Source organism: Camelus bactrianus, chromosome 33 (assembly GCF_048773025.1).
Source record: "Camelus bactrianus isolate YW-2024 breed Bactrian camel chromosome 33, ASM4877302v1, whole genome shotgun sequence".
Classification (NCBI taxonomy): Eukaryota; Metazoa; Chordata; class Mammalia; order Artiodactyla; family Camelidae; genus Camelus; species Camelus bactrianus.
Genome location: NC_133571.1, coordinates 15590812 through 15613905, shown reverse-complemented (window position 1 = coordinate 15613905; position 23094 = coordinate 15590812). Strand labels below are relative to the sequence as shown.

The 23094-nt window shown below is 45.0% G+C and overlaps 1 protein-coding gene and 1 non-coding gene across 2 annotated transcripts in view; one reads left to right on the top strand and one right to left on the bottom strand.

Annotated features, from left to right (window-relative positions):
* Window positions 1–2508: 2508 nt before the first annotated feature.
* TRNAT-GGU (transfer RNA threonine (anticodon GGU)) lies at window positions 2509–2580 on the top strand. Its single transcript has one exon. It is a non-coding gene; the product is annotated as a tRNA-Thr (tRNA).
* Window positions 2581–9880: 7300 nt separating this feature from the next.
* GRIK4 (glutamate ionotropic receptor kainate type subunit 4) overlaps window positions 9881–23094 on the bottom strand; it is a 387595-nt gene continuing 374381 nt past the window's right edge. Inside the window, 3 exon segments of the mRNA XM_074356846.1 lie at window positions 9881–10671; window positions 10674–10902; window positions 14198–14316. Of these exon segments, the coding sequence (XP_074212947.1) occupies window positions 10388–10671; window positions 10674–10902; window positions 14198–14316 (632 nt within the window). The 3' untranslated portion in view covers window positions 9881–10387.

The window sequence follows — 23094 nt, the reverse complement described above, 5'->3', positions numbered from 1 at the left end:
CTAAAATATTGTGCTGCACACGAGAAACTGACACAATACTGCAACTTTTTAAATATATTTTTATTGAAGTATAGTCAGTTTACAATGTTGTGTCAGTTTCTGGTGCACAGCACAGTACTTCAGTCACATAGGAACATACATATGTTTGTTTTCATGTTCTTTTTAACCATAAGTTACTACAAGATATTAAATATAGTTTCATGTGCTATACTGTATAAACTTGTTGTTTATCTGTATTATATATAGTAGTTAGTATCTGCGAAATCTCGAACTCCCAGTTTATCTCTTCCCACCCCTTTCCCCCCCCGCCCCCGTAACCATAGTCTGTTTTCTATGTCTGTGAGTCTGTTTCTGTTTTGTAAATAAGTTTGTTTTAATCATATATTGATTTATGTTAGAATGCTTTGTGCAGTTAGACTTTTAACGCAGACTGTAAATGCCTTGAGAGTGGAGAACCTTGTTTTATATTTTTTGTTCATTCATTTTATTGACTGATAAATGAGTCAGCAATTAATCCGCTCATTATTCCAGAACCTACTATGCTGAGAGAACTGTGCAAGGTGTCCTTCTGGGGACTCAGGGACTGCAGAGAAGAGTGGTACCTAATTTCTGCCTTCTACCAGCTCAGAATCTTGTTGGGTAAGCTCGAAGTGCACGAGGAGAAAGTTAGATAACAACGCAGTAACGCAGTAAGATCACTGTGAATCAAACACAGAAATGACTGGAAGTCAAAATTTTAATAACGTGTCTTTAGATATTGACTTTTGGGGTGGCTTTTATCTCTACTTTTCGGATTTTTCAATTTCCTATAATGCATGTGTGTTAATTTATTAATTATACACAACTAAACTTTCAAGTATGAGTTAAGTAGCAACACAGTAACAGCAATGTCACAAAATCAGATTAAGACACTGGGTCAAATGAATGACCCAGAAAGTGAATTGCTTCCATTTTAAATGCTTTGTTTCTCTGTCCTTCAGTATCTAGACAGAATAGATGTTGAAAGAACTTTTTGACTACATAATCATAAATTCTTGCTGAATATAAAGTTTGTTGATTATATAATTCCTTGTTATGTCTTTTGTAATCCTATCCTTCATTATTAAATAAATCTCTTCTGCTATCTTGTAACTGTGTGTCATATCTCTTCAACAAGATAACAATGTTTTGTGTTATATATTATTCCCCCTTGCATTATAGTTATGTACATCTATCTTCTCTTTTAAATGACACTTTGAAGGCTGACCCCATGTCTGACAATCATAGGATCTCAAGGTTGAAATGAAAAGGACTTAACTAAAAATAGTAAAGACTTTGAAGCCAGGCAGCTGTGTTCAAATCCTAGTTCCACCACTGACCTCTAAATTGCTGCCAGCCAAGAAAAATAGTTTCCTTTTCTGTAACAAGAGGCAAATAATATCTCCGTGTTGTGAATATAAAAATACCAACTATAAAACACACACTTCCCACAAAATATAAGAATCCTCTCTGATCGCCTTAATTTTTTAGGGTATCTCTGATATCATTAACTTACATACTTACAGTAATAGGGAACTCACTGCTTTGTTTAAAGTCTTTCCTTTTATTGATCTGTATTCTGTATCTCAGCAATATACAGAGAAAAAAAATTCCACTGCCTTTTCCACATGACCTTGTCCGTCTTCATGTCCCTCAGCTGCATCCACAAACCTCCCTGCCTCTCCACCAGTGCAAACATAGCATTTCATAAAGGTTTATTGGTTTGAATGGTTAGAGTTACCTCTTTGGTCACGATGGTTTGGGTATAATTGTAATGGTAGAGCATGAACTAAAACAGAGTAACCAACGACTGGAGGGTCCTCCCAGATTTACAACTTCTAGCTCTTTGGGGCTTTATGTGTAATTTTCCTCATTTCCATTGTTATCTCTGATCGCTGAACAGAACTCTCTCTCTCTGGAGTCAAAAACAGCAGCTGGATGTTTACATCAACGAAATGACCGTTCTGGTTCACTGACATGCGCTGTATTAAAACCATCAACACTCATTGCTGTTAATAATAAGAAACATCATCAGAGAACCCAATAAAAACTTTTCTAGTAAAATTCCATCTCTTGAGTAATATACACAGCATCTCTGATGACCTCTGAGCATTTATGGAGGCAGATTATTTCGAAAGCTAATGCAAAATATTAGGGGCAAACAAACTTACAGAATTAGAGTGATTCGTCTGTTTCAACAACCAAAAGCAAGATTCCTAGCCAATAAAAATGGGAGCTCAAGATTTGCAGATACTAACTAATACATATATAAAATAGATGAACAAGTTCATACTGTAGAGCACAGGAAACTATATTCAATATCTTGTCGTAACTTATGTTGAAAAAGAATATGAAAATGAATATATGTTTGTTCATGTATGACTGAAGCATTGTGCTGTGCACCAAAAACTGACACAACATTGTAAACTGACTGTACTTCAATAAAAAAAAAAAATGTGTATAAAAAATAAATAAATAAATAGGGTGGGGGGAGGTATAGCTCAGTGGTAGAGCACATGCTTGGTATGCATGAGGTCTTGGGTTCAATCCCCAGTACCCTCATTTAAAAAAGTTAATAAAGTTGGTTATGGTTGTAATAATAATAATAATAATAATAAGGAGAAGAAGAAGAAGAAGAAGAAGAAGAAGAAGAAGAAGAAGAAGAAGAAGAAGAAGAAGAAGAAGAAGAAGAAGAAGAAGAGGAGGAAGAGGAGGAAGAAGAAGAAGAAGAAGAAGAAGAGAGAAGAATCAGGGCAGAACCCTGCCTGTGTTCTCTCCTTTCTGGAGGAAACCCCCAGATGGGACCAGGCAATGGGATGCGATGGAAGACACCCGGACAAAAGAGACAGAACGGGGTTTGAATCTTTGTCTTTCATGAGGAGGCTTTCTCTCTCCCTGGCTGTGGAACTTTGGACCTGTTATTTAATTTTCAGAAGCCTTCATTTTCTCTCCTGAGAATAGTGATATTTAATTCAGAGGGCTATCACAAGGATTAAATAAACAAATATTTGCAGTGTGTTTGGCGTGTAGCAGATACTGGAGAGAAGCTGTTATTTCCCTTCTGCTCCCTGCCTTCTTCTTTGGTCTAAATACTAACTCTTAGGAAAATAACAGCATTTTTCTAAACTCATCAAAACTGGCCAGACTTCCCAGAGTAGTAATCAGTCTACATGCTAGAGCTACAATTTGTAACTTTGAAACCATTATGGTGGTTTTCACATTTTAAAAAGCAAACTACCAAGGAGAAATTTTTTCTGTTTTCCTGATGAGTAAGGAGGAAAGTGAACTTGATTTTCATTATTTTGGTAAAGACGATCGCATTTCTTCTGAGCCAAGTACCATCTTGACTGACTTGTGTTGAAATGAAGAGCCCATGAACCAAGTTTTGGTAATTTTATTTTGGAGCAGAAATCACTTTTTGAGGATAATGAGGAGAGAAGGGAGAAGACTGGTTGATTTTTCCAAAGCTGGTGCAGGGAGTCAGGAGGCTGAGTTCTTATAAACTGTAGAGAAGGCATATAGACGGCTGGAAGAAAACATTTCCTTGTATTGACCGCTTGGAGCCAACTCTCCCCTAGCCTGCGAATATGATCAGCCTGCTTTCCCCACCAGGTACATGAGTAAAAAAAAAGTAATATTTTTGCCTGATGTAAATTATTAAGTGTTTCTTTGCATGGTTGCTTGAAATCGGAGGTGCATTCACGTATTTCTGCCACTCAGTTTCAAACCTGAAGCATTTTTATGTACATTTGCTCTCATGTTAAATTTGCCTTATTCATGCATTCATTCATGGGAACCAAATATGTGCAAAGAATCCTATGCACTGTGAACGAATAAAAGATGAAAATGGCACCTTCTCTGCACTTTAAGAGCCTTATTCTGGTAGCTGGGAGTAAGAGGAACAACACGTGTGCCAAGCATGTACAATTCAATGTAGGAAGTGACAAGGGACAAAAAGAAAGGTGAGGAATGTTCAGGAGAGGGAGAGATTATTTTGTCAGTCCCTTGGGGACGGGGATCATTGAAGATGTCCCAGGGAGATGATATTTGAGCTGGATCTTAAATACTGGGTATGCTTTGACAACGAAGAGGTGAATGGAAGGGAGTTCCAGGAGCTGGGAACTGCCAAAGCAAAGGCCCGGGAGAAGAGCAGGGGGTAAATCGGATGAATACAGAGTAGGACGTGGTCTGGTTTGACCACAGGGTGGGATGGAAGGTAGGTGAGAAAAGCATCAGGAGAAACTCGAAAGGTCGGCAGAGGCGGAATCAGGTGGGGCCTTACATGCTCTTGAAGTAAAGTCAGGCTCAGCAAATCTCCTGTTTTATTTGCAACAAAAGATCGGCTAGCCAAATGAAAAGGTTGGTTCTGAACCTTGGACTTCATTGGCCAGTGCAGCCACTCACAATTTACCAGTTCTATTGTCTGACCTTTCTGAAAATTGCTTTCCACTTAAAACCGACCAGGCTACTGGTAAGTGTGGCATATGGATGAACACCGACCCGCGTTGCTCTCGTTCTCACTGACTGTGTTCAATTACATGATCGGCAGAACGTTTTGCCTGGTCCCCTGTTCATACTAGGGGAACTTTCTTTTGCAGGTGATGGAGGTGGAGGGGAAGAGGTTTTAAGAAGTCAGCTCAGGCATCATATCACTCGACAGGGAATGGGGAAAAACACCTTTTACTTCATGCATCTACCTATATGTTGGCTTAGAAATAAATTACATCAGAGACCACTCAGTGAGAACTAAGCCACTAAAAGCCAGAAGACTCAACCCAGCGATGTTATCTAGAAGCAGGGACAAAGGCTGAAGTGATAATGTAAAGTGTCTTCTCTCTTTTGAAACTGACATAAGGAGCCCTGATGGGAACCTGCAGGTCTGTGCTAAACACACACACACAGACATACACACACACTCCCCAGCTTAGCTTATACAAAAGGGGGCAAAAGCTGCATAGAGAAGTAAGGTTAAGTATTTTTCACTGAATCCTCTTTAAGCTAGTTTTTAAGACCCATCACCACCTTTGAGTGTGTGGGCACTCACCGTCTCCGGTAACACTGTGCTGTGCTGTTTACTCTCTTGTGACCCCTCTTCTTGGACCATCACGTATCACCAGGTTTTGGTGATTTAAGATGCTTTTCTATGCCCACTTGGTGCTATAGGATTACAGGTGATGTAGAAATGGAAGTTACATTCTGTTATTTCTAATGGAAAAGCTACTAAGAATCTAATCAGAACAATCCACGTAGAATAACTTCCCAGGCTGACTCCATGCTATGGATAACTGGATAGTTTTATGGCCTGAAAAGGAAAATTGTTCTGAATGTTCTTGTATATCAGAAATGTGGCGATTTGGTTCGGTATTAATTTTTCCCATTGGTTCCACATCTTCAGTTCTATATTCACACTCCTTCCCCCAATTTAAAAAACTATTTGGTTTTTTTTTTTTTAAAAAGGAGCTCATAATCCACTTCAGATGATTTCATTGCTTATTTCGTAGTTAATCTTTCTATATTCTGTAGGGCTAGGCTGTTCACCTCTGTACCTGATCCCTCTAATGCATCCTAAAGAAGCTCAGGAATGAGATAGTGGTGAAAATCTCTGCACAGTGCTGGCAGCAAACAGAAAGCAGCAAAATAGGAGAGCTGGAATCCTGTAAAAAGGAACGCCGTGGGTGAAACTAAACAGCAACAACAAGCTATCTTGTATCAGCAGAGCGCTGAATTCATCAACATGAATTAACCATGTTTCGCTCCCAGGGAGATGAAGAAGCGAAGTCTTGTTTTTCTAGACATCAAAAAAAAAAAAAAATTTTTTTTTTAACAACCCCAAGACACAAACAGTTCTGCTTCCCCCACTAAGCTAGTCTCAACTACCAGGACCCTTGAGACTCTCTGAATGTCTCCATGGTTTGTATTCCAAATCACACACTCCAGCACTTGGACATTCTGTGCTTTCCTTTCACAGCTTCATACAGGTAGGTTTTGTCTTCCCCGACAGAGGACAGTTTCTTCTACCTCTTCATTATATCCCACAGACCTAAAGCAGGGCTGTGTGCTAGAGAAGGACCCTCTCAAGATCACTCACCAATCTATGAAAAACATCCCAATAAGATGAGAGGTCCTTTGGTCCCCCTCCCCCTCTGACTTCTCTGCCACAGTCGAGAGAGAGCACTGGATTGGGCACAAGGGATGCACAAGTAGGAATGGATTCTTTAGCTGATTTTCTAGCAGGAGAATCATTGCACGTATGTGTCTGACCTCCATCCTCTATAATATAGACTCTACATATTCAAATCTGTAAAGCAGCTCAAATCCCCAGACACAGCATCACTCACCACACACTGATTTCCTGACACGCTTCGGTCAGTCCCAGCCAGTGAACTATTCACATGCCTGCTCTTAGTTAATACACGGGCAGATGACATGTTCAATGTCCTTACGCCCCTTCTCCGGCCCTCAACTTTCCTGCCACTTCCGATCGCAGAGGGTGTTTTCCACTTTACTCTCCTTATTGTCTTCGTAAACTGTTTTTCTTTCTTGATCTCAGTGTTCGTTCTATTTGTTTAAAGGTAATATTAGTATTTTTTCATTCATTCTTCAGATTTGAAAATAAGTATGAAATTAATAAAATGTGAATAATAATATCCTGTTAATAGGGACAGGACTGTTCTTGTCTGATTGCCCTTAAATTACAATGAGGTTGTTGAATTCTTCAGTCCTAAAAATTGTCGTCCCCCCCACCGCCACCTCTGGGAGCCACACCCAGTTGTGAAAGATGGATAGGTAGACAGACAGATAGGGTCCATATTTTCTCCTTGGAAAGGGTTTTCTGAAGGCCCAGAGTCACCAGATTTTGAGGCATACTGTAGGATGTCCCGGTTGTCAGCCCGTGAGGACACTTTCTGTTTGGCTAATGGACTTGCCTGTGGGGAGAAAAGTCACCATTCATAGAAAGGCATGGGAATAACTCAAGGCAACTAAAGGCTTAATTTCTTTTTGAGAGCCCCCCTAGGAAGCACTAGATTTAAGTGAAATCTTTATGAAAGGATGCCTTCTCTGAATTTTCCCAGCAGGCCTCTTTGTTATTACCCCAAGAGGGCCGCCAACCAGTCAGGGAATCAGATCTCCCTTATCACACCCAGACTGCCTTGCCTCACTGCGCACCCCCCACTGGTGGGAGGGCTACGAGCGGCGCTCTCAAGCTTCACTCAAACAACCAATCTGCCGTCTCTGAAACACCCCAGCCCTTTCTGGCCTCGTGTACTTGACTCCTCCACCACGGGGAGGTCCCCCTTGGATTCCGAAAGAAAATTAAACTCCTTGGAATCCAAAACTAATAAACTTTCACAGAGCAGCCCCAGGTGGATTGGTTATCATGATATTTCGGTCTCACTTAACCAATAAGAGGGCCGGCTGGCAAGTTCCCAGGGTGAATATTCTCATATGAGCATTGGATTAGAGGAAGCCAAAAGATTTTCGGCCATCTACACGCTCAATTTACACCCCACCTGGGTTCAAAGGTAGAGATCTTGTGACGGTTGGGGCCCTGCAAGGCAATTAAAAGAAATAAAGCAAAGTATTATATTTTAATTGATGTAATCTTCAGGCTCCCAGTGGAATCTGGGGTGATATCTGACTAGAGTTACCCCAGGTATCAATAGATGTCTATTTTGTGAGAGCGCATTTAGGAAGACAAAGCCCTAAGAGTCCTGAACTTCATTAACATGTGTATCTGTTTGAGGGGGGTTTGGCTCTGACTCCCAGGACTACAAATTGAAAGAAGCCACCTAGATTTTTCTGGGATCTGAACAAAGAGCTGAAGGGGGTGGGGGAATGGAGAGGGAGAGAGAGAAGGGCAGGTGGAGGGGAAGACACAATGTGGGTTCATATTTTTATTTGTTTTTCAAGTACCTGGATATTAGACACACCAAACCATTCTTTCCAAACCCAAACAGCTTTCATCCATCACTAACATTTCAGGGTTTGTTTCTGTTTTATTGTAAATATTCCAGTCGAAGAAAGATAAACAGACAAGAAAAAACGACTTTATACAGTATACAGTCAGGTAGAAAATACAGAAAGGAAAAGAAAGCGAACAACCAACAGACAAAAAGTGGAGACGAACCAAGGAAGAGAACCAGCTGGTTGCAAATTCACTCACCAGCTTCAACGAGGCGCAGCGATGGTCTTAGCAGCTAATAGAAACTGCCTAGCACTGTCAGTCTTATCTTATTCCACCCAGGGAAAGAAACAGACTTAATAAATGATTCATGGGGACATTTATTTCACTAATCCGTTAAAAAAAAAGTTTGCTATTGATCAAGATATCCTGCTCATAAAAATGAGTTTTGTTTTTTATATATTTTTTTTAAAAAAACAACCCTTCCCACCCCACATGGGATCTGACGGTAGGGACCACGTTGTCAGAAGCAAGGGACGGAGCTGTGGGTTGGAGCAGCGTGGCACCATCGCAGTCTGCGCTCAGTCGGCCTTCGGGTGCCCTTCCCACCAAATCCACATTTCTCCTCGAGGCAGGCTCTAAGCCAGGTTTAAAAAAAATACTCATGTCCTGCACTCATGTTTGCCGACACGTGATGGTTTAAGAGGAAAAAGAAAAAGGATTCAAATTCACGAGAGAGAAGAGGTCAGCTTAGGACAATACCGGCATCCTTTACAGGACAAATCAGAGTCCCCCCCCTCCCCCCGCACCCCCTGCCCCGAATGGCAGCTCTAACTCTCTGGGCACAAAGAAGATGTCAACCTTAGGTCGATGGCAAAAGCATGGAATGAAGCTCATCATCTTCCAAAGGCTTCTTTGTTTTAGTACATTCAGAACGGAAACAATGTGAGGACAATTCGATTCAAGGTGGCGGTACTGGTGGAGGTGGGAGTAAGTGACTGCTTCGTTCTCTCTCTGAATTTTCTAAGTTGACGATCAGAAATTGCATAGAATTTGTTTTCCATCAGAAAATGAAAACTCTCTGTGTGAAACTCCCAATTGGTGAAGCCAAGCAAAGGTCAGGCAGCTGCTGGGAAGCCTCACCTCTCCCATCCATGAGTGCTCTGGACCCTGCAGACTCAGTAGAGAAGTAAATAGCAGTCATCTGACAGCCTGGAAAGCATCAGTAACTCTGAGCGTGTTGATGGAAGAGAAGTGAAATGCTTCATGTAAAGTCATAAAAGGGGGCTACTGCCCACACTCAGGTGAGAACTCAAGAGTTCCTAGTTCCCAGGCCTGTGTATTCGCTATGGGAACCTGGCACATTCTTGATTATTTAAGGTTTTTCCATATAACGGACACACTCTCGCATGCACGCGCGCACACACACACACACACATACCCAGGTCTCCTGTCTAGTAGCAAGAAATCATTCAATCCATGATATCCTTGGGGGTCTGGCTTCATAGGCAGCTACTGAGTTTGGTTAAAAAGAGCTGCTGCTCTCAAAGGATGCACCAGACCCGCAGGGTGGCCCCATCCTCCCCGCCACCCCTGGCAGCCCAGGCCGCCTATGAGAAATTTGCATTTAACAGCTCTGTTCCTTAAACAAGACCCCAGGATTCTCTGTGCCTTCTGCTCTCTTCCCCTGTCTCTCTTCTTCAGAGATCGCATTCACCAAAGGCCAAATCACACCCAAGAGTAGTGAAAGTCAAGAAGATAAAGAGGAAGAAAGGACCTATTAACCTCCGAAATCCCAGGCATTTCAAGGTCCCTCAGTAAACTATGAGTTAATTGGTTTTTGGCATTTAAAAAAATTACTTGAATGGACCTTTACTTGAGACTTTCCAGCTGATTCTTCCCAAGACTCTTCTCCTACACTCCCCGTGGCCCCTGTCACCGCCCAGAAGGGGGCGTTCAGCACCTGGAGTCTGATGCACAGGCCATTCCATATCCTAAAATTTAGGACAAGGAACAGGGGATTATGGAGACCTTCTTTCCCTAACCCAGCCTCCCCCCACCAAGAAAATAAAACAAAAGGTTATAATTGAGAAGACAGCAAGGAAGAGAGAGGGGAGGAGAAAACAAAAGAACGTTAACAAAAATATACATACAAATTCAGAAAAGAAAAACTTCCCTGTTGAGTTTAATTTCTTTCTTTTTTTTTTTTTTTTTTGTCCTGTAAGAACTAGACCCAGGGTACAATGGCCCCTTCCTCAGGGGAATCTCCACTGATGAGTCCACCAACTCATTGGACGGTCTGGACGGGGACCCCCACCCGGACTCTGTACTTGCGGCTGGAGAGGAAGGCCCACTGGGGGAGGATGGGGCTTGTGGCCTGGAGGGAGGGCGTCCCCTGCCACTCGGGCGCAACGTCTCTGGGTGGCCCCAGCTCCCCGGACCAGGGAGCTGTCTCCGGCTGGGGTGTCAGGCTCTTTGATCTTTTTTTGTAAAGTTACTGGATCCAAAATCCGGAGAGAAGAGTGGACGCTGTACAAGTCCCGGGGCCCGGCGGACCGCCGCGCTCACCCAGCGCACCCTGCCTTCGCGTCGGGCCCCCGAGCGGAGCATCCTGTGCGGCCGGGCTACTCGGGCTCGCTGCTGTTGGTGGCCTTCTCCCACTCCAGGCTCTCCTCGCTGCGCGCCGGCGACGGCCGCGCCCGCAGGCCCTGGAACCGGCGGCACTCGGGGCACACGCGGATGTGCGTGCAGCCGCGGGCCACCAGGGCGGCCTCCTGGGCCAGTCTCTGCGCCAGCTGGTCGGGCTCCCCGGCCCCGCAGAGCTTGCCGTTGCTGAGCGTCACGGTGCCCCGGGGCCGGCGCTCCTCGGGGATGGGGGGCCGGGGCGGCGGCAGCGCGGCGCGCCGCCGGCGCGGGTGGACACTGTCCTGACACAGGATGATGCTGCGAAGCTCGGTCACCATCTCCTGGCAGACGGACACCTGCAGGACACGAGGAGGTCACAGCCCAGCCTCTCAGAACCAGCCCCGGAGGGCCCCCAGCAGGCTCGGGTGCGGGATGAGGGGGGCAGTGTCTCAGAATTATATAATCTCAGTTATGAAGCTTGCATGAAGGCCTTTCAATCCACCGCCGCACTCCCATTCCCCACTGAATAGCCAAACGCCCTGCAGACCACCATGCTCAATAGCCCTGCCAGCTGGTGGTCTCATCTCTGAACACCCTAGAAGACAATGCTCTCACCGTGTTGGAAAAGAACCCCTTCCATTGCTGTTCAATGCTGCTTCCTTCTACTGACTTTAATTCCTCTCCCTGAAATTTTCATCCATTGATCCCAGTTAAATTTGGTCCTTGAAGCCAAGTAAATAAATAACCCCTCTACCAGACGTCAGTCTTTCAAGTATTTGTAAAAGCAACCATGTCTCTATGAACATTCTGTTCCCAGGCTAAAGATTCTCATTTCTTTTAATCAACTGGCTGTGGCTGGAGAGGATGCGTTCTAACAGTAACTGTAACAATAACTGTAACAGCGGCCACTACTGCTGCACGTCTACCGTGTCCTGATAAGAATCTCTTGGGTCCAGCTGCGTCTCAGAATATTTCGGATTCTGACAAGGTAATACAATTCACATGCCCTACATTATGTATCACATCCAGTGGGTCTGGGGCAGACCTTATATTCAAACACATTACTATTTCTGTAGCAGAATGTATAGATGCTCACACCCAGTTGAGATAAAGACCATAAACACTAGCCTCGGACAAGTCCAAGTTAAGTTTTGTTGCCAACTTAAGGTTTGTTTGATGTTGCATTGGCATCAAACTTCCAAAAACCTTGGGACTTTCCAAGCTTTTTAGGTTTCAGAATGGCGGGTGAAGAAACATAAAACTGTACCATGACTACTACTGTTATACCCATTTCACAGATGTGGAAATGGAGGCTCAGAGAAGATAACAAATAGCTGACCCAGAATTTGAAACTAAACCTACATACTGCAGAGCGCATGCGTGCTCTGCTGAGTTCTCTCCTCTGGGCTGGAAAGGACACTTTCTCCAACCAGGATGGGAGAAGCAGCTTTCTGTTCTTTCATGTTCTTTCCTCCAGTCTTCCCCTTCTATTGACAGGACATTAACTCTACCATAGTTAAATAGTTAACATAGACTTTACTCTTCTTTATAACGTCGAGAGTGCTTTAACTCCTCACTTAAGTTTTCAAGGTACACCCAGACCACGGGTGAGCTCCTGGGAGAACAGATGTGCACAGATCCTCTCCCTGAAGCAGCTACAGAGAAGCAGTAGCACCTAATGGAACATGGCCTGAGTTAGGACTTGAGACCTGGATTCCAGACCCCGGGTTGTTACTAAAAAGCAGAGACTATAGGCAAGTCACTTAACTTCTCCATGCTTCTAATAATAATTACCACAAAAGGACCACCACCTGCCTTACCTATTGTATGTAACAAGAATATAAGGACATACATTTATTTACCATCAACCAAGTATCAAACCCTGTGCTTTGCAGGGGAAATACAGACACAAAAGACTCAGCCCTTACTTTCAGGCAGCGCAATGTCTAGTAGCCAGGCTGATACAAAATAATTGCCACACAGTGTCTAAGTGCTGTGTGCACTGGTTCCAAAGGTGATGGAAAGGAGGAGGAATGAGCAACTTTCCGGTCCAGGGGAGAAGGCAGGAGAACAGGAGAAGGTTTCACGGGGAAAGAAACACCAGAAGGAGGTCTTAGGAACAGAGAAGCACACCACCATTTAAAAGGTGGACAAAGGGAGAGCCAGTAACGCTGGAAGAGAAATAGGAGGGGAACTGAGAGAGCTCAGAGCCAGGCAGGGCAAGGGAGGAGAGGGCTTCTGGAAGGAACTGTCCATCCCAACGAGGGCCGCACTGAGGTCCAATAAGGCCCAGTGGGTTCTCTTTAGTTTTGCCCATTGGGAGGGGTCAGACCTCTTGGCAATGACCTTTCAGGGCAGGGGTGGGGAGAAGCCAGACTGCCCTGGAGGGAGGCCCAAATGGGAGGTGAGGAAATGGAAGCGGAGGCAGTCAGAGTCCCTGGGATTTCCAGAGGGGAGGGATAGGGCACGGGGAATAGTCATACGGCTATTATTTTAAAATATAGGATAAACATGAGCATATTTTTGGATTTGGGGGAGAGAGCAGGCAGAAAAAAAATAAAGGGGAGAAAGAGGATTAGCCTAGAGTTGCTGAGGAAAGATGGGAACAAGGCAGAGATAGAAGGATGATCAGAGCATCTGTGGCAGCCACAGGGGGAGGGTAGCTGTGGGTACATTGTTGGGGGTGTTTAATTGGGAGCTGGTCACCTCTGATTTTTGGTGAGGTGGGAGGCAAGCTTAACCTCTAAGCATGAAGGAGCCAAGAGGTGTGAGGAGTGGGCGATGGCTTGCAAGTTCTGGGAAGTGGGGAAGAAGCCAGGCACAGAAAAGGAAGAGATTGGCAGGCGGTGTTGTATTGAGGCCCCGCGTGAGGCTGGACTGCATCGGCCTGTAGGGGGCGCTGTACTGTTAGGTACCGTTAGGACCTGTTCTCCAGTGTCAATGAGGGAAGGAGGTTTCAGGTCCATCCAGAGTTGGGAGATTGGCATAGAGGCCAATATACTTTAAAAACCAAATAATGCAAGGAGTACGTAGCATCTGTGCCCCTTCTCTGAGGCAGAGTGGAGGGAGAATGGGATAAAGTCTTATTCCTCCTTCTTAGGCTCTTCCATCTGGATTGAAGTTTATATTAACCCAGTTTCTAAGCCCCGGGTTTGGGGATTAAACGTATTCAAAATCCCCGAGAAGAAAGAAGTCATTCTGAGCCCTCATGAACTGGGATATCTCTAGACGCTTTACCTGCAAGGCAAAAACATACTTAAGATTGAAGAGCCAAAGCCATCGTTTTCCATTAATAACCTGGCACTTTTGCCTACTTTTCGTTATACTACATCTTAAATTGTAGTTGTGTAAGACTTTGTTGTTCATAAAACATTTTTCGCATTATTTATTTGCTGGGCTGTTTCAAAGAAGAGTCTGAAGCCCAGAGAGGTTACCCGCCCTCTCTTTGGCTACATGATTAGTAAGTGATGAAGCACGAACCCAGATCTCGCACCCTCGGAATGGGGATTCCTTCCATTGCGCTGTCCTGTGGGCTCCCCACCCTCCTATGGGGTTTCACAGGTTCGTCTGAAATGACCTTTGTACGTGCGTGCGCCTGTGAACGTGGCCCCGCCTGCCAACACTATCAGTCATACCCCTTAGAAGATTTACCTCAGTAGCTTCTGAGTGTCGGAGAGTCCATAAAAACTCCAACATAGCCATAAAAATGGCCACGATTAAGCCACAAATAAGAACCACAAAGATTCCACCAATATTCTCCATTCCCAGTCCTGTAAGAAAGTGAGAACAAACCAAAAATAGTGTAAAAGAGCTGGAAGACACCATCATTCTACCAAAAATGTTCCACGGCATTTAAACAACCAGAACCCGAAGATGTTTTACACACGCATTCCTGGAAGAGATGCAATTGTTCTTTTGGAAAAAAAAATGTAGCATAGCTGGAGTAGAAGAGGGGAGGGGACATTAGATGCAAGCGGAGGGGACTGGTGAGAAGCTTTCGAAGGCTGTCTGGGGTGGGAGGGGTGGTCCCTTTAAGCAAAAGGCTAAGGCAAAATTTGATCTCGTGTGTAGAGATGTGATGCCAAAATGCCAGTAAATTCTACAGTTTCATTAAAAATTTAGTCGATCTTCCTAATATTTTGTCTGCTTGACATAAAGCAACTGTCTTAACCAAGCTATGGATAGAAAACATCACCTGGGAAGCTCATTAAAAATACAGATTCTTCATCTTTACCCTAGACTTACTGAATCCTTATCTCTGAAGATGGGGCCCAAGAATCTTTATTTTTAAATGCATTTCACAGGTGATTCTTTTCTAGCCAGGCCTCAAATCTGTTTGCAAATTGGTATTTTGGGAAGTATTATTCAAGGCTAAGTTCCTTGAAGTCAGCATAGTTTTTGGTTATAACCTCACTGCCTAGCATGATACCTGGCAGCTAATCGATACACAAATGATATTTGTAGAATCATGTGATTGTTTTATTTCCAGTGTCAAACTCTGAGTTAGCTATGTAACTGGAAGCTTTTTTTTTTTTTCAGTACTAGAGAAATCTAAACTTTAGGAGTGTCATAAACACATGAAACCCTGATTCAACAGGGGCCATGATCATAAACCAAAAAGCATCCTTGCATTCAGGAAAATGCCAAGAGGGTAGCTTGCGTCCTGTGTTGTTCTGGAATGCCTGCACGTTTGAGTGTTTGTTCAACCAGCAGTGTTTTCACGGGGCACAGAGCTACGTCAGTGTCGGGGAAAGCCAGCTTGACACAACACTCAGAGACAAGCCACTGGTTCAGGAGCAGAAACCTGACACTACTTTCTGCACTTCGGAAAGCCGGAAAAATCGCCCTAGCAAGCCATTTCAAGATGTCTTGGGTTTTCTCTCACAAAGTCTCAAATGGAGATCTGTTGCTTTTTGTTTTGTTTTATTTTTGCAATAGCACAGCGCGATGCAGCGGCTGCCTACACTAATGATCTGCTAGAGTGGCTCCAAGGGCTCCCAGAATGAATGCGTCCAATGGACTCTGTACTCTGGTCTGCAGGTCCACACAGCCGGCTGTTGAGTACTTGTGTGAATCCAAGATCCTCTGTTTTGAATAATCAAAACCAAGAAGTAACTTAAAAACTCAATTCTTAGGGAAGGCGTGTAGGGTTTGGAGTAGATTTCCACCTCCCAAGAGGAAGGTGCTTGGGCTTCATTTGAACACCTGTCCCTCCAACCAGGACCATTTGGACAGAAGGTTTTTGACCAGAGGAAAATCAGGGGGACAAAAAGGATACCTAAGGGGACTCTTCAAGGACCTAGCTGAGGTGAGCAGGCAGCTGCTCCAGCCACAGCTGTAGGGGTAGTGAGAACAGGCACTGGGATGTACCTCTGAGCATCATGGACAGACTAGTTTCTCCAGCCTGCCCCTGGGGATGGGAGGGGTTCCCAGTGAAGAGGAAGCGACAACTGTGATACCAAGAATGCCGACCTGTTCAGGCAAACAGGACCCCAAGTGACTCTTGAGGTATAAGAGTTTCCTATAGCCTTGGGACAGCTCTGCCTGATGTAGAAAAAAGACTAAGATGCCCTTGAAGGGACTTGACCTCTCCCTGTGTTCCTGCAGAGGAGGTGTCCTCGTGGGGCCCAATTCTGCCATCTGGGCTCTAGTGCTTTCCCTGTCACCCTCAGTCACCCCCCAACCCTCCCCACTGGCTCCTTCCCTCAGCACACACACACACACTCACGTCCTTTCCTTCTTAAAGAAAAATAAAAATCCTTCTTCCACCTCCAGCTCTGCCTAGTGAACACCCTTCTCTTTCCTTCCTTCCCTGGCCAAGCTTTTTGAAACAGTTGTCTATATCAGAACTATTTTAAGACAGCCCTTAAAATGCTTACATTTAGAGGCCCCCATCTCCGAGGGAAGCAAGTAGAAGAAAAGGCACCCACATCTTATGTTAAATGCATTTAAAATTTTTTGCTTCTGGTGGGAAGGAGTGGCAAGAAACAGTTAATTTATAATTGGTGGTGATTTCTCAGCAATCGTTGTGCATACAAGAGCATGTTTGCAAAAGGAGAAAAATCTAACCAAAAAAAAACTGTTTCTAAATGTAATGAAGTTTTTATGAATATTACATTAAAAAATTAATGAAGTCGAAACAATGTTACATTTTGGAGATATTTAATTACACATGTCTTATTTTAATTTTGCAGTTTTCTTTTTGCATTTTGGAGCTAATAATTTTTTTTCAGACCTCAAACATAATTCTGGACGCTTGAAAAGCTTTTAGGCACTAGGTACTCTGTCTAGGGTATCTGAAGGAGAAAATGATTCTGTTCTGAATTCACTTTTATTCCCCCGAATAGTCACTCCTCATCCCTTGCAATTTTGTTTTGCACCATGAAAACCAAGCTTACCGAGGGCACCAATGAACATTTTGTTTCTAACCTACTGGAAAATTTCCAGTCCTGATCAAAACTCTTGTAATACTTGACATTGTCAACCACACCCCCTTCTTGGCATTTTTGTTTGTTGTTTGTTTTGGGGGAGGAAGGTAATTAGGTTTTTATTTATTTAAATGGAAGTACTGGGGATTGAACCCAGGATCTTGTGCATGCTAGGCATGCACCCTACCACTGAGCTATACCCTCCTTCCTCATTCTTGGGTTTTTATAAAGCCGTTGCTGCCTGCTCTCCTCCAGTCTTCTTGGTTACCCTTGCCTGCTCTCAGGCACATTTCCCTTCTCCCTGCATTTGGTCTCTTGCCTCTCCTCCATGCACTGTCCTGCTGATTTTACCTCCTAAATTCTTTTCAATCTCTTACCCTTCTCTCTATCTCTCCTACCACTCCCCTGGTTCAAGCCCCCACTATCTCTTGCTTGGACTTCGGCAGCAGCCTCCAGGGCTGATTTTCCTGCTCATAGCTATGTCCTCCTCCACTCTACCCTCCAGAGTTGTCTGAGTGACCTTGCTGATCAGAAGCTTTCTGATACATCGTGCATCACTCTAATATTGCATGAAATAATACACTAGTTTAATGTGCTATCTCTGGATTTCCCATTAGACTATGATTTCCTTGAGGGAAAGATCCATGTTTGGTCAACTCTGTAATCCCACAATCATGGGCTTGGCTCATCATAAGAGCCCCATAAAGGGTGAAAAAAAAAATGAGCAGACAGAAAGAGAAAGACATCTCAGATGGAGAAGCCTGCATTATCAAAATGCAGAGTGTAATCCTGAATTACCAAAAGCTTTGGCTCCATAGTGTGATATGTACTCATTCCTAATTAAATGTTGTTTAAAATAATAGTAAAGAGTGACAGCCCTTGTCGAGTGCTCCCAGCCTGGTGACTGAGGCAGGTGGCCCAGACCGCACTGAGTGGCTGGCCAGAATGGGGCAGAATATGACGTGGACAATCAGCGACAGGGACTGACTGTACGTGGTCCGGGGCAGGTGCGGGGATAGAGGGGACAGCTCTAAAGGGACAGGTGATCTGTGTCGGGATGATCTTGATCAGATTGGAGAAAGCTTCTTGGAGAAGCTCAGGTTTGTACAGGATGCTGGTAGAAACCACGAGTCACCGAAACACCCCACAGCCTTTCTTTCCCAGATCCTCGCGTTTCAGGGCCAGCATGTTAACCAAGGGTGCTGGCTCCAGCCAGCTGACTCCTGGCTGAGTGGCCCCCTCCCCCTAGGAGCCAGGCTTGTATACCGCTCATGCCTTGAGGAATTTATTGGAAAGTGGAGGCGAGAAGAGATTGCTGGCAGAGTCGGAGTTGAGAAACAGATGGAGCGGGGAGCAGGAAGCGGGAGTTAGGAGGGAGCAGCGGTTCCGTTTAACACTGTCATTAGTCACTCTCCCAGAAGTCAGATGCCTTCCCCGGCTCACAGTCATCACTCGGAGGTGGACTCCCTCCAGTCTGACTCCAAGGCCCTCGCGGTACCCACAGATGCCTCCACACCGGCCGGGGGGTCGCCTCATCACCCCCTCCCTTCCCTTCTTCAGACAGGACCACACAGAAGCCATCAAGACAGACGGCGTTCCAACTGAGATCTTCTCCTGACACTTGAGTCTCCGAGACTTAGCTCTGCCCCGGCAATGACTGGATTAACTGAAATGGAATCGAACTCTCCCACAAGCTTCTGGTTGATTAAGGACTAACTTTGGTTGGTCCCTCACAGATTGTCCACAAACAATGATAGCTGACAAGTGCAAACGAAGAACTTTCTTTGTGTCTAGAACTACAGACGGGAATGGCAACCTGGAAGGGGGTATCTCTGAATAGATCTGACTCTCCACCCATCCACCCACCTGCCCTGCCTTCTCATCCGCAAATAATCACTTCTTGGATTCAAGTGCAAGTATGCCTCAGGCCTTAAAACTGGTGCGTGTCTCCAGGTAGCACTGTGGAAATTTGCAACTCTGATGCAGGAAAGCTCCTTTTGAACAGGAGCCTGGAAAGCAAAGAGGCAGAGGCCACAGGAGCCACAGGAGCCACAGAAGCAGGTGCAGAGAGAGGAGAGACTGGTGCCACAATCCCACCAAGGGACAGTGTATCTAGTCTTTGACGTCAGTCAACACACCTTTCTTAAGGAGCTTCCAGGGACTGAGCGCTGTGCCAGGCGCTGAAGTTCTGTGCGATATTCCACATCGAAAACATCTGACAAGAACGTGCACTTTTTGACCAACATGACTTTCAAGCACTTACAATTTCAGAGTCACATTCACCTACATCCACGCAAATACATTAAACGGTCCCATCTCCGTGGACTTATCTGTTGTAAATGGCAACTTCACGTGCCCGTGTGGGACCTTCCCAGAAACTATAAAGCGACTCGTCATGTTTGTGCTGCTGAGGCCTGTGGAACACTAAGTTTGCCATTTCTTCTTGTATTCACTGCGGCATCTGTTGACTAGACCTAGCAGATTCTGGAGAGAGTGACAGAGTAGGGACAGGGACCCAGAACATATGAAGGATGGGAGAAGCATCTGATAAATTCTGCAATTTATCAAAACACAAGTTATGGGAGAGGCACTTCACAATTTATCAAAATATGAGTTCAAACATCTCATTTTTAAAGAAACATTCACTATCTCATTCAATTATCATCAAAAATACCATAAAGAAGGCCCACTGGAAGAGCGTTTTACTGTTAAAGAAACACAAAATTCAGATAACTTCAGAAATTTGCCTAGGCCTTTGGAGCTAGGATGTGAAATCTAGATAAACCTGACTGCCTGGCTAATGTTTATAGAAATAGAGCTGCCCTTTGTGAATGTTTACTATGACCGAGCTTACCAGCCTAAACCTTTTCATTCCAACTTAACAGTTGTCACATTTTACCTCCATCTTCCTGACAAGGAACCAAGGTCCTAGAATCAGGTAAACTTGCCCAGGGCCCCATGGCTGGCAAGCACCAGATCCAAACAGAAGCCAGAGCCTGAGCCCTCATCCCTACCCTACCCCGCCTCTCCCCAGAACTTGGGTCCCTCATGGCCCCTCATGTGGCGGGGGTGCAATTACAGAACTCAGCCTGGCTCCCGGATGACTGAATTCATTCCTAGGACCCCACACCCCAGAGTCCCTGGAAAAGAGGGTCCTATGGATAAGCCATTAATTCCACTTACAAAATCCCTTTCTCTCCTTGGGAACATTACATCAAATATTTGAATCAATGATTTATTGACTTAATTTTGGCTCACTTTCCAGACAAAGTGGGGCTGCCGTCTTTATAATTGCTGACCTCCTTTGATGCAGACACACTGGGTCGCAGTTTGCCTCCGTTCCTGATCAGGCTTTCTGGCTCCCACCCCCGAGTTTCTCTGTCTCTCCACAATCAATCTAATTTGCTTAGGAAGAAGCTTCCTCTGCAAACATCCCTTCGAGACACTGTCTAAACTCCCATATTCGGGTTTCCAGTCCTGGCTCTCTCCAGAGAAACCAGAGAACCAGGATAATAGTGCTGGGTCCCCAGAGAAGAAAGAGGGAGGAACACGTCCCCAGAATTGCCCCACCCCCTCATCACTGGCCCCCACTCTCGCTAAGATGTCTCACACTTTCATTCCTGCTATGCCAGACAGCAAACTTCCTGCTCTCTAAGGACTTTGTGAGTCAATGCCACCGGCCTCTTTTCCATCCTTGAAAGGGGACCCTGATTTTCACAGCCTGGTGGTGTATTTATGTTCCTTTGAAGCCTGATTGTGAGCCTGTTTTTCAAGATAAAAGTATTTAATTTCTTTGGAATTCACCGACTACCTTTTTGTCTGGCGATTGTTTTGCAAAGCCTTCGGTAATCCAATCCCCTTGAACTGGGATGCTGGCATCTGCGAGTGGCTAGCGATATTTCTTTTTATAGGAGATGGTGAGAAAATAAATAAAATAAATGTTTTTGAAAAGGCAAGGCAGAAGAAAATGAAGCAGCTTGGAATGAAGCCTGCTCCTTTTTGTAATTCTCCAGTCTTCCACATGATCTGCCATTTCATTTTTCAGCTGCGTATGAGGGGAGACGGTCACCAAGCTAGAGGCAGGGAAAGAAATAGGGGGAGAGGAAGTGAAGGGGTAATGTTGTGGTTCTCACCAGTGCCAAGTGAGACCTGGCAAAAAGACTCGGGATCGGTGGCATCATCCCAATGTTAGGATTCTTCTCTGGAATTTGGCAGTGATGCAGGAGCTGTAATATTGGATTAGAAGTGGGGTAGAGTCAGATCCTCTTCTCTGAAATTCTCACATTTTAATAGGATAACAAAGTAGAAGAGGATTAAGTGAGGCACCGCACATCGTCTGCTACCTTCTAATTGATGTCACTCTCGGAGGTCTCTGAGAAAATGACCCCTCCACACACACACATAGTTCCCTTCACCTCCATCCCTCCCTGCGTGTTCCGTCTTCCCCTCCTTCCTTTAGGCACATCTGGAAGCCAACTGATTCCAATCACGGAAAAAAAAGATCCCTCAGCAGTTGCTTTGGAAAGCATATGAAAAAGACTGCTCTTTGTTCAATTTGAGACCCAAGGAAAACACAGTCCTGTGCTTCCATTCCTGACCACCGTGAAAGACTCGGAGGAAGAGATCTTCTGGGTCTTGCTGAGCCTGTCCTCCTGCCACGGGATGGGGGTCTCTTGCACAGTGAGTTGCATTCTGTAAGTCTGATGGCTAATTTGTCAGAGACCGAGCAGCAGTTCCGTTCCTTCCAGGCTAGTGCTTCTGGTCTGGCTTGGGGGAGTTCACAGGGACTTTTGCTCAGCCAGAAAGCCTTTTAGCCTGTCTGAGTAATGTTTGTTTGGGTTTCAGCCACGGCAGAATTGGGGCCACTGCATTAAACTGGCACTAGATGCTGTGGCTGGGATGGGAGCCCAAGCCCTGGCTCTTAGGGTGATTTGCACAGCATCTCTCAGATAGCTCCCTCTTGGACATCACCGCTTAGTAATACAGCTCACCCTCTCATTGCAAAGGACGACTGCATAGAGGCAAGTGAACATCAGCTAGTTGATAGAACCCTAGCATCTTCTGAAGCACGTGGGACCTGGGCAGGATGACTTCCGCTGTTTATTTCCCTTCTTCATCTGCTCAGTTCTCTTCTCCTTGCCAGGGAACATTGGGTCTCCAAGTGCTGAGAGGAGAGAAGCCTCATGCTCACTCCTTTCCATCTTCCCCGTCTCCCCTCTTCATCCATCCTGAAACTCTGCTGTCCAGTCCGTCTTCCTAAACCTCTGTGGGATGGGGAAGAATTTCCCATACCAACCACTCTGCAAAAATTACAGCTAAATTTTTGTATAAATGTACCTAATTTCTACCTCAAACTCCTATTTCCACCTGATTGCCAAAAACATAGAGACTTCCTTCTGTTTAAATTTCAGGTTCACTCTCAGTTAATGCCATGTTTTCCCTGTTCCCCCTTCCCTCCTGGATGCATTTCAGGTCTGAGGGTGGGAAGGAGATTAAGTGTCAGGAGGGTGGGAGGTTTAGGTGTCTGGTCTTAATGCTAGATTCCACTTAGATTTCCAATATCCTTGTCTGGGACCCAGGAAAATGCAGGGCCCTCTCTATCCTGGGTCCCCATGTGCCATCTCTCATGCCCCCACCCTACCGCAGCATGACACATATTTCTGGGGCATGCCAAACTTCAGGAGCAAGCAAAAATCTCTTAACCTCCTGGAATTCCCCATGAATCTAGGAGTTGTATCTGCCTTTCTCCATCTCCCAGCGGGGCACAAGGCTCCTTTGCAGGGACACTCCACATTCTCACGTATCCTTTCCTGCTCAGAAGCTCCCTGCTCCCACCAGGGCCCCTTCTTCTCTGCCTTGCAGACCGGGCGGCCTGGCTCTTTAAGCTTCCAGTGTCAGCTTTAAGCCAGGCTTCCTTCAGGTCCTGGCCTCTGTATTCCAAAATCCTTTTCTAGCAAATCAAAAACCATGGCTTCTAAGAACATTGTCTCTGCTGAGGTGTAAGAACATTAAATAAACATGCCTGTATTATGTAGTAAAGTGTAAAATTCACATGTGTTTTTAGGACAACACAGAAGACTTTAAGGAAATTCCAGGTATGTTGGGCTGCTTTAGGCTGAG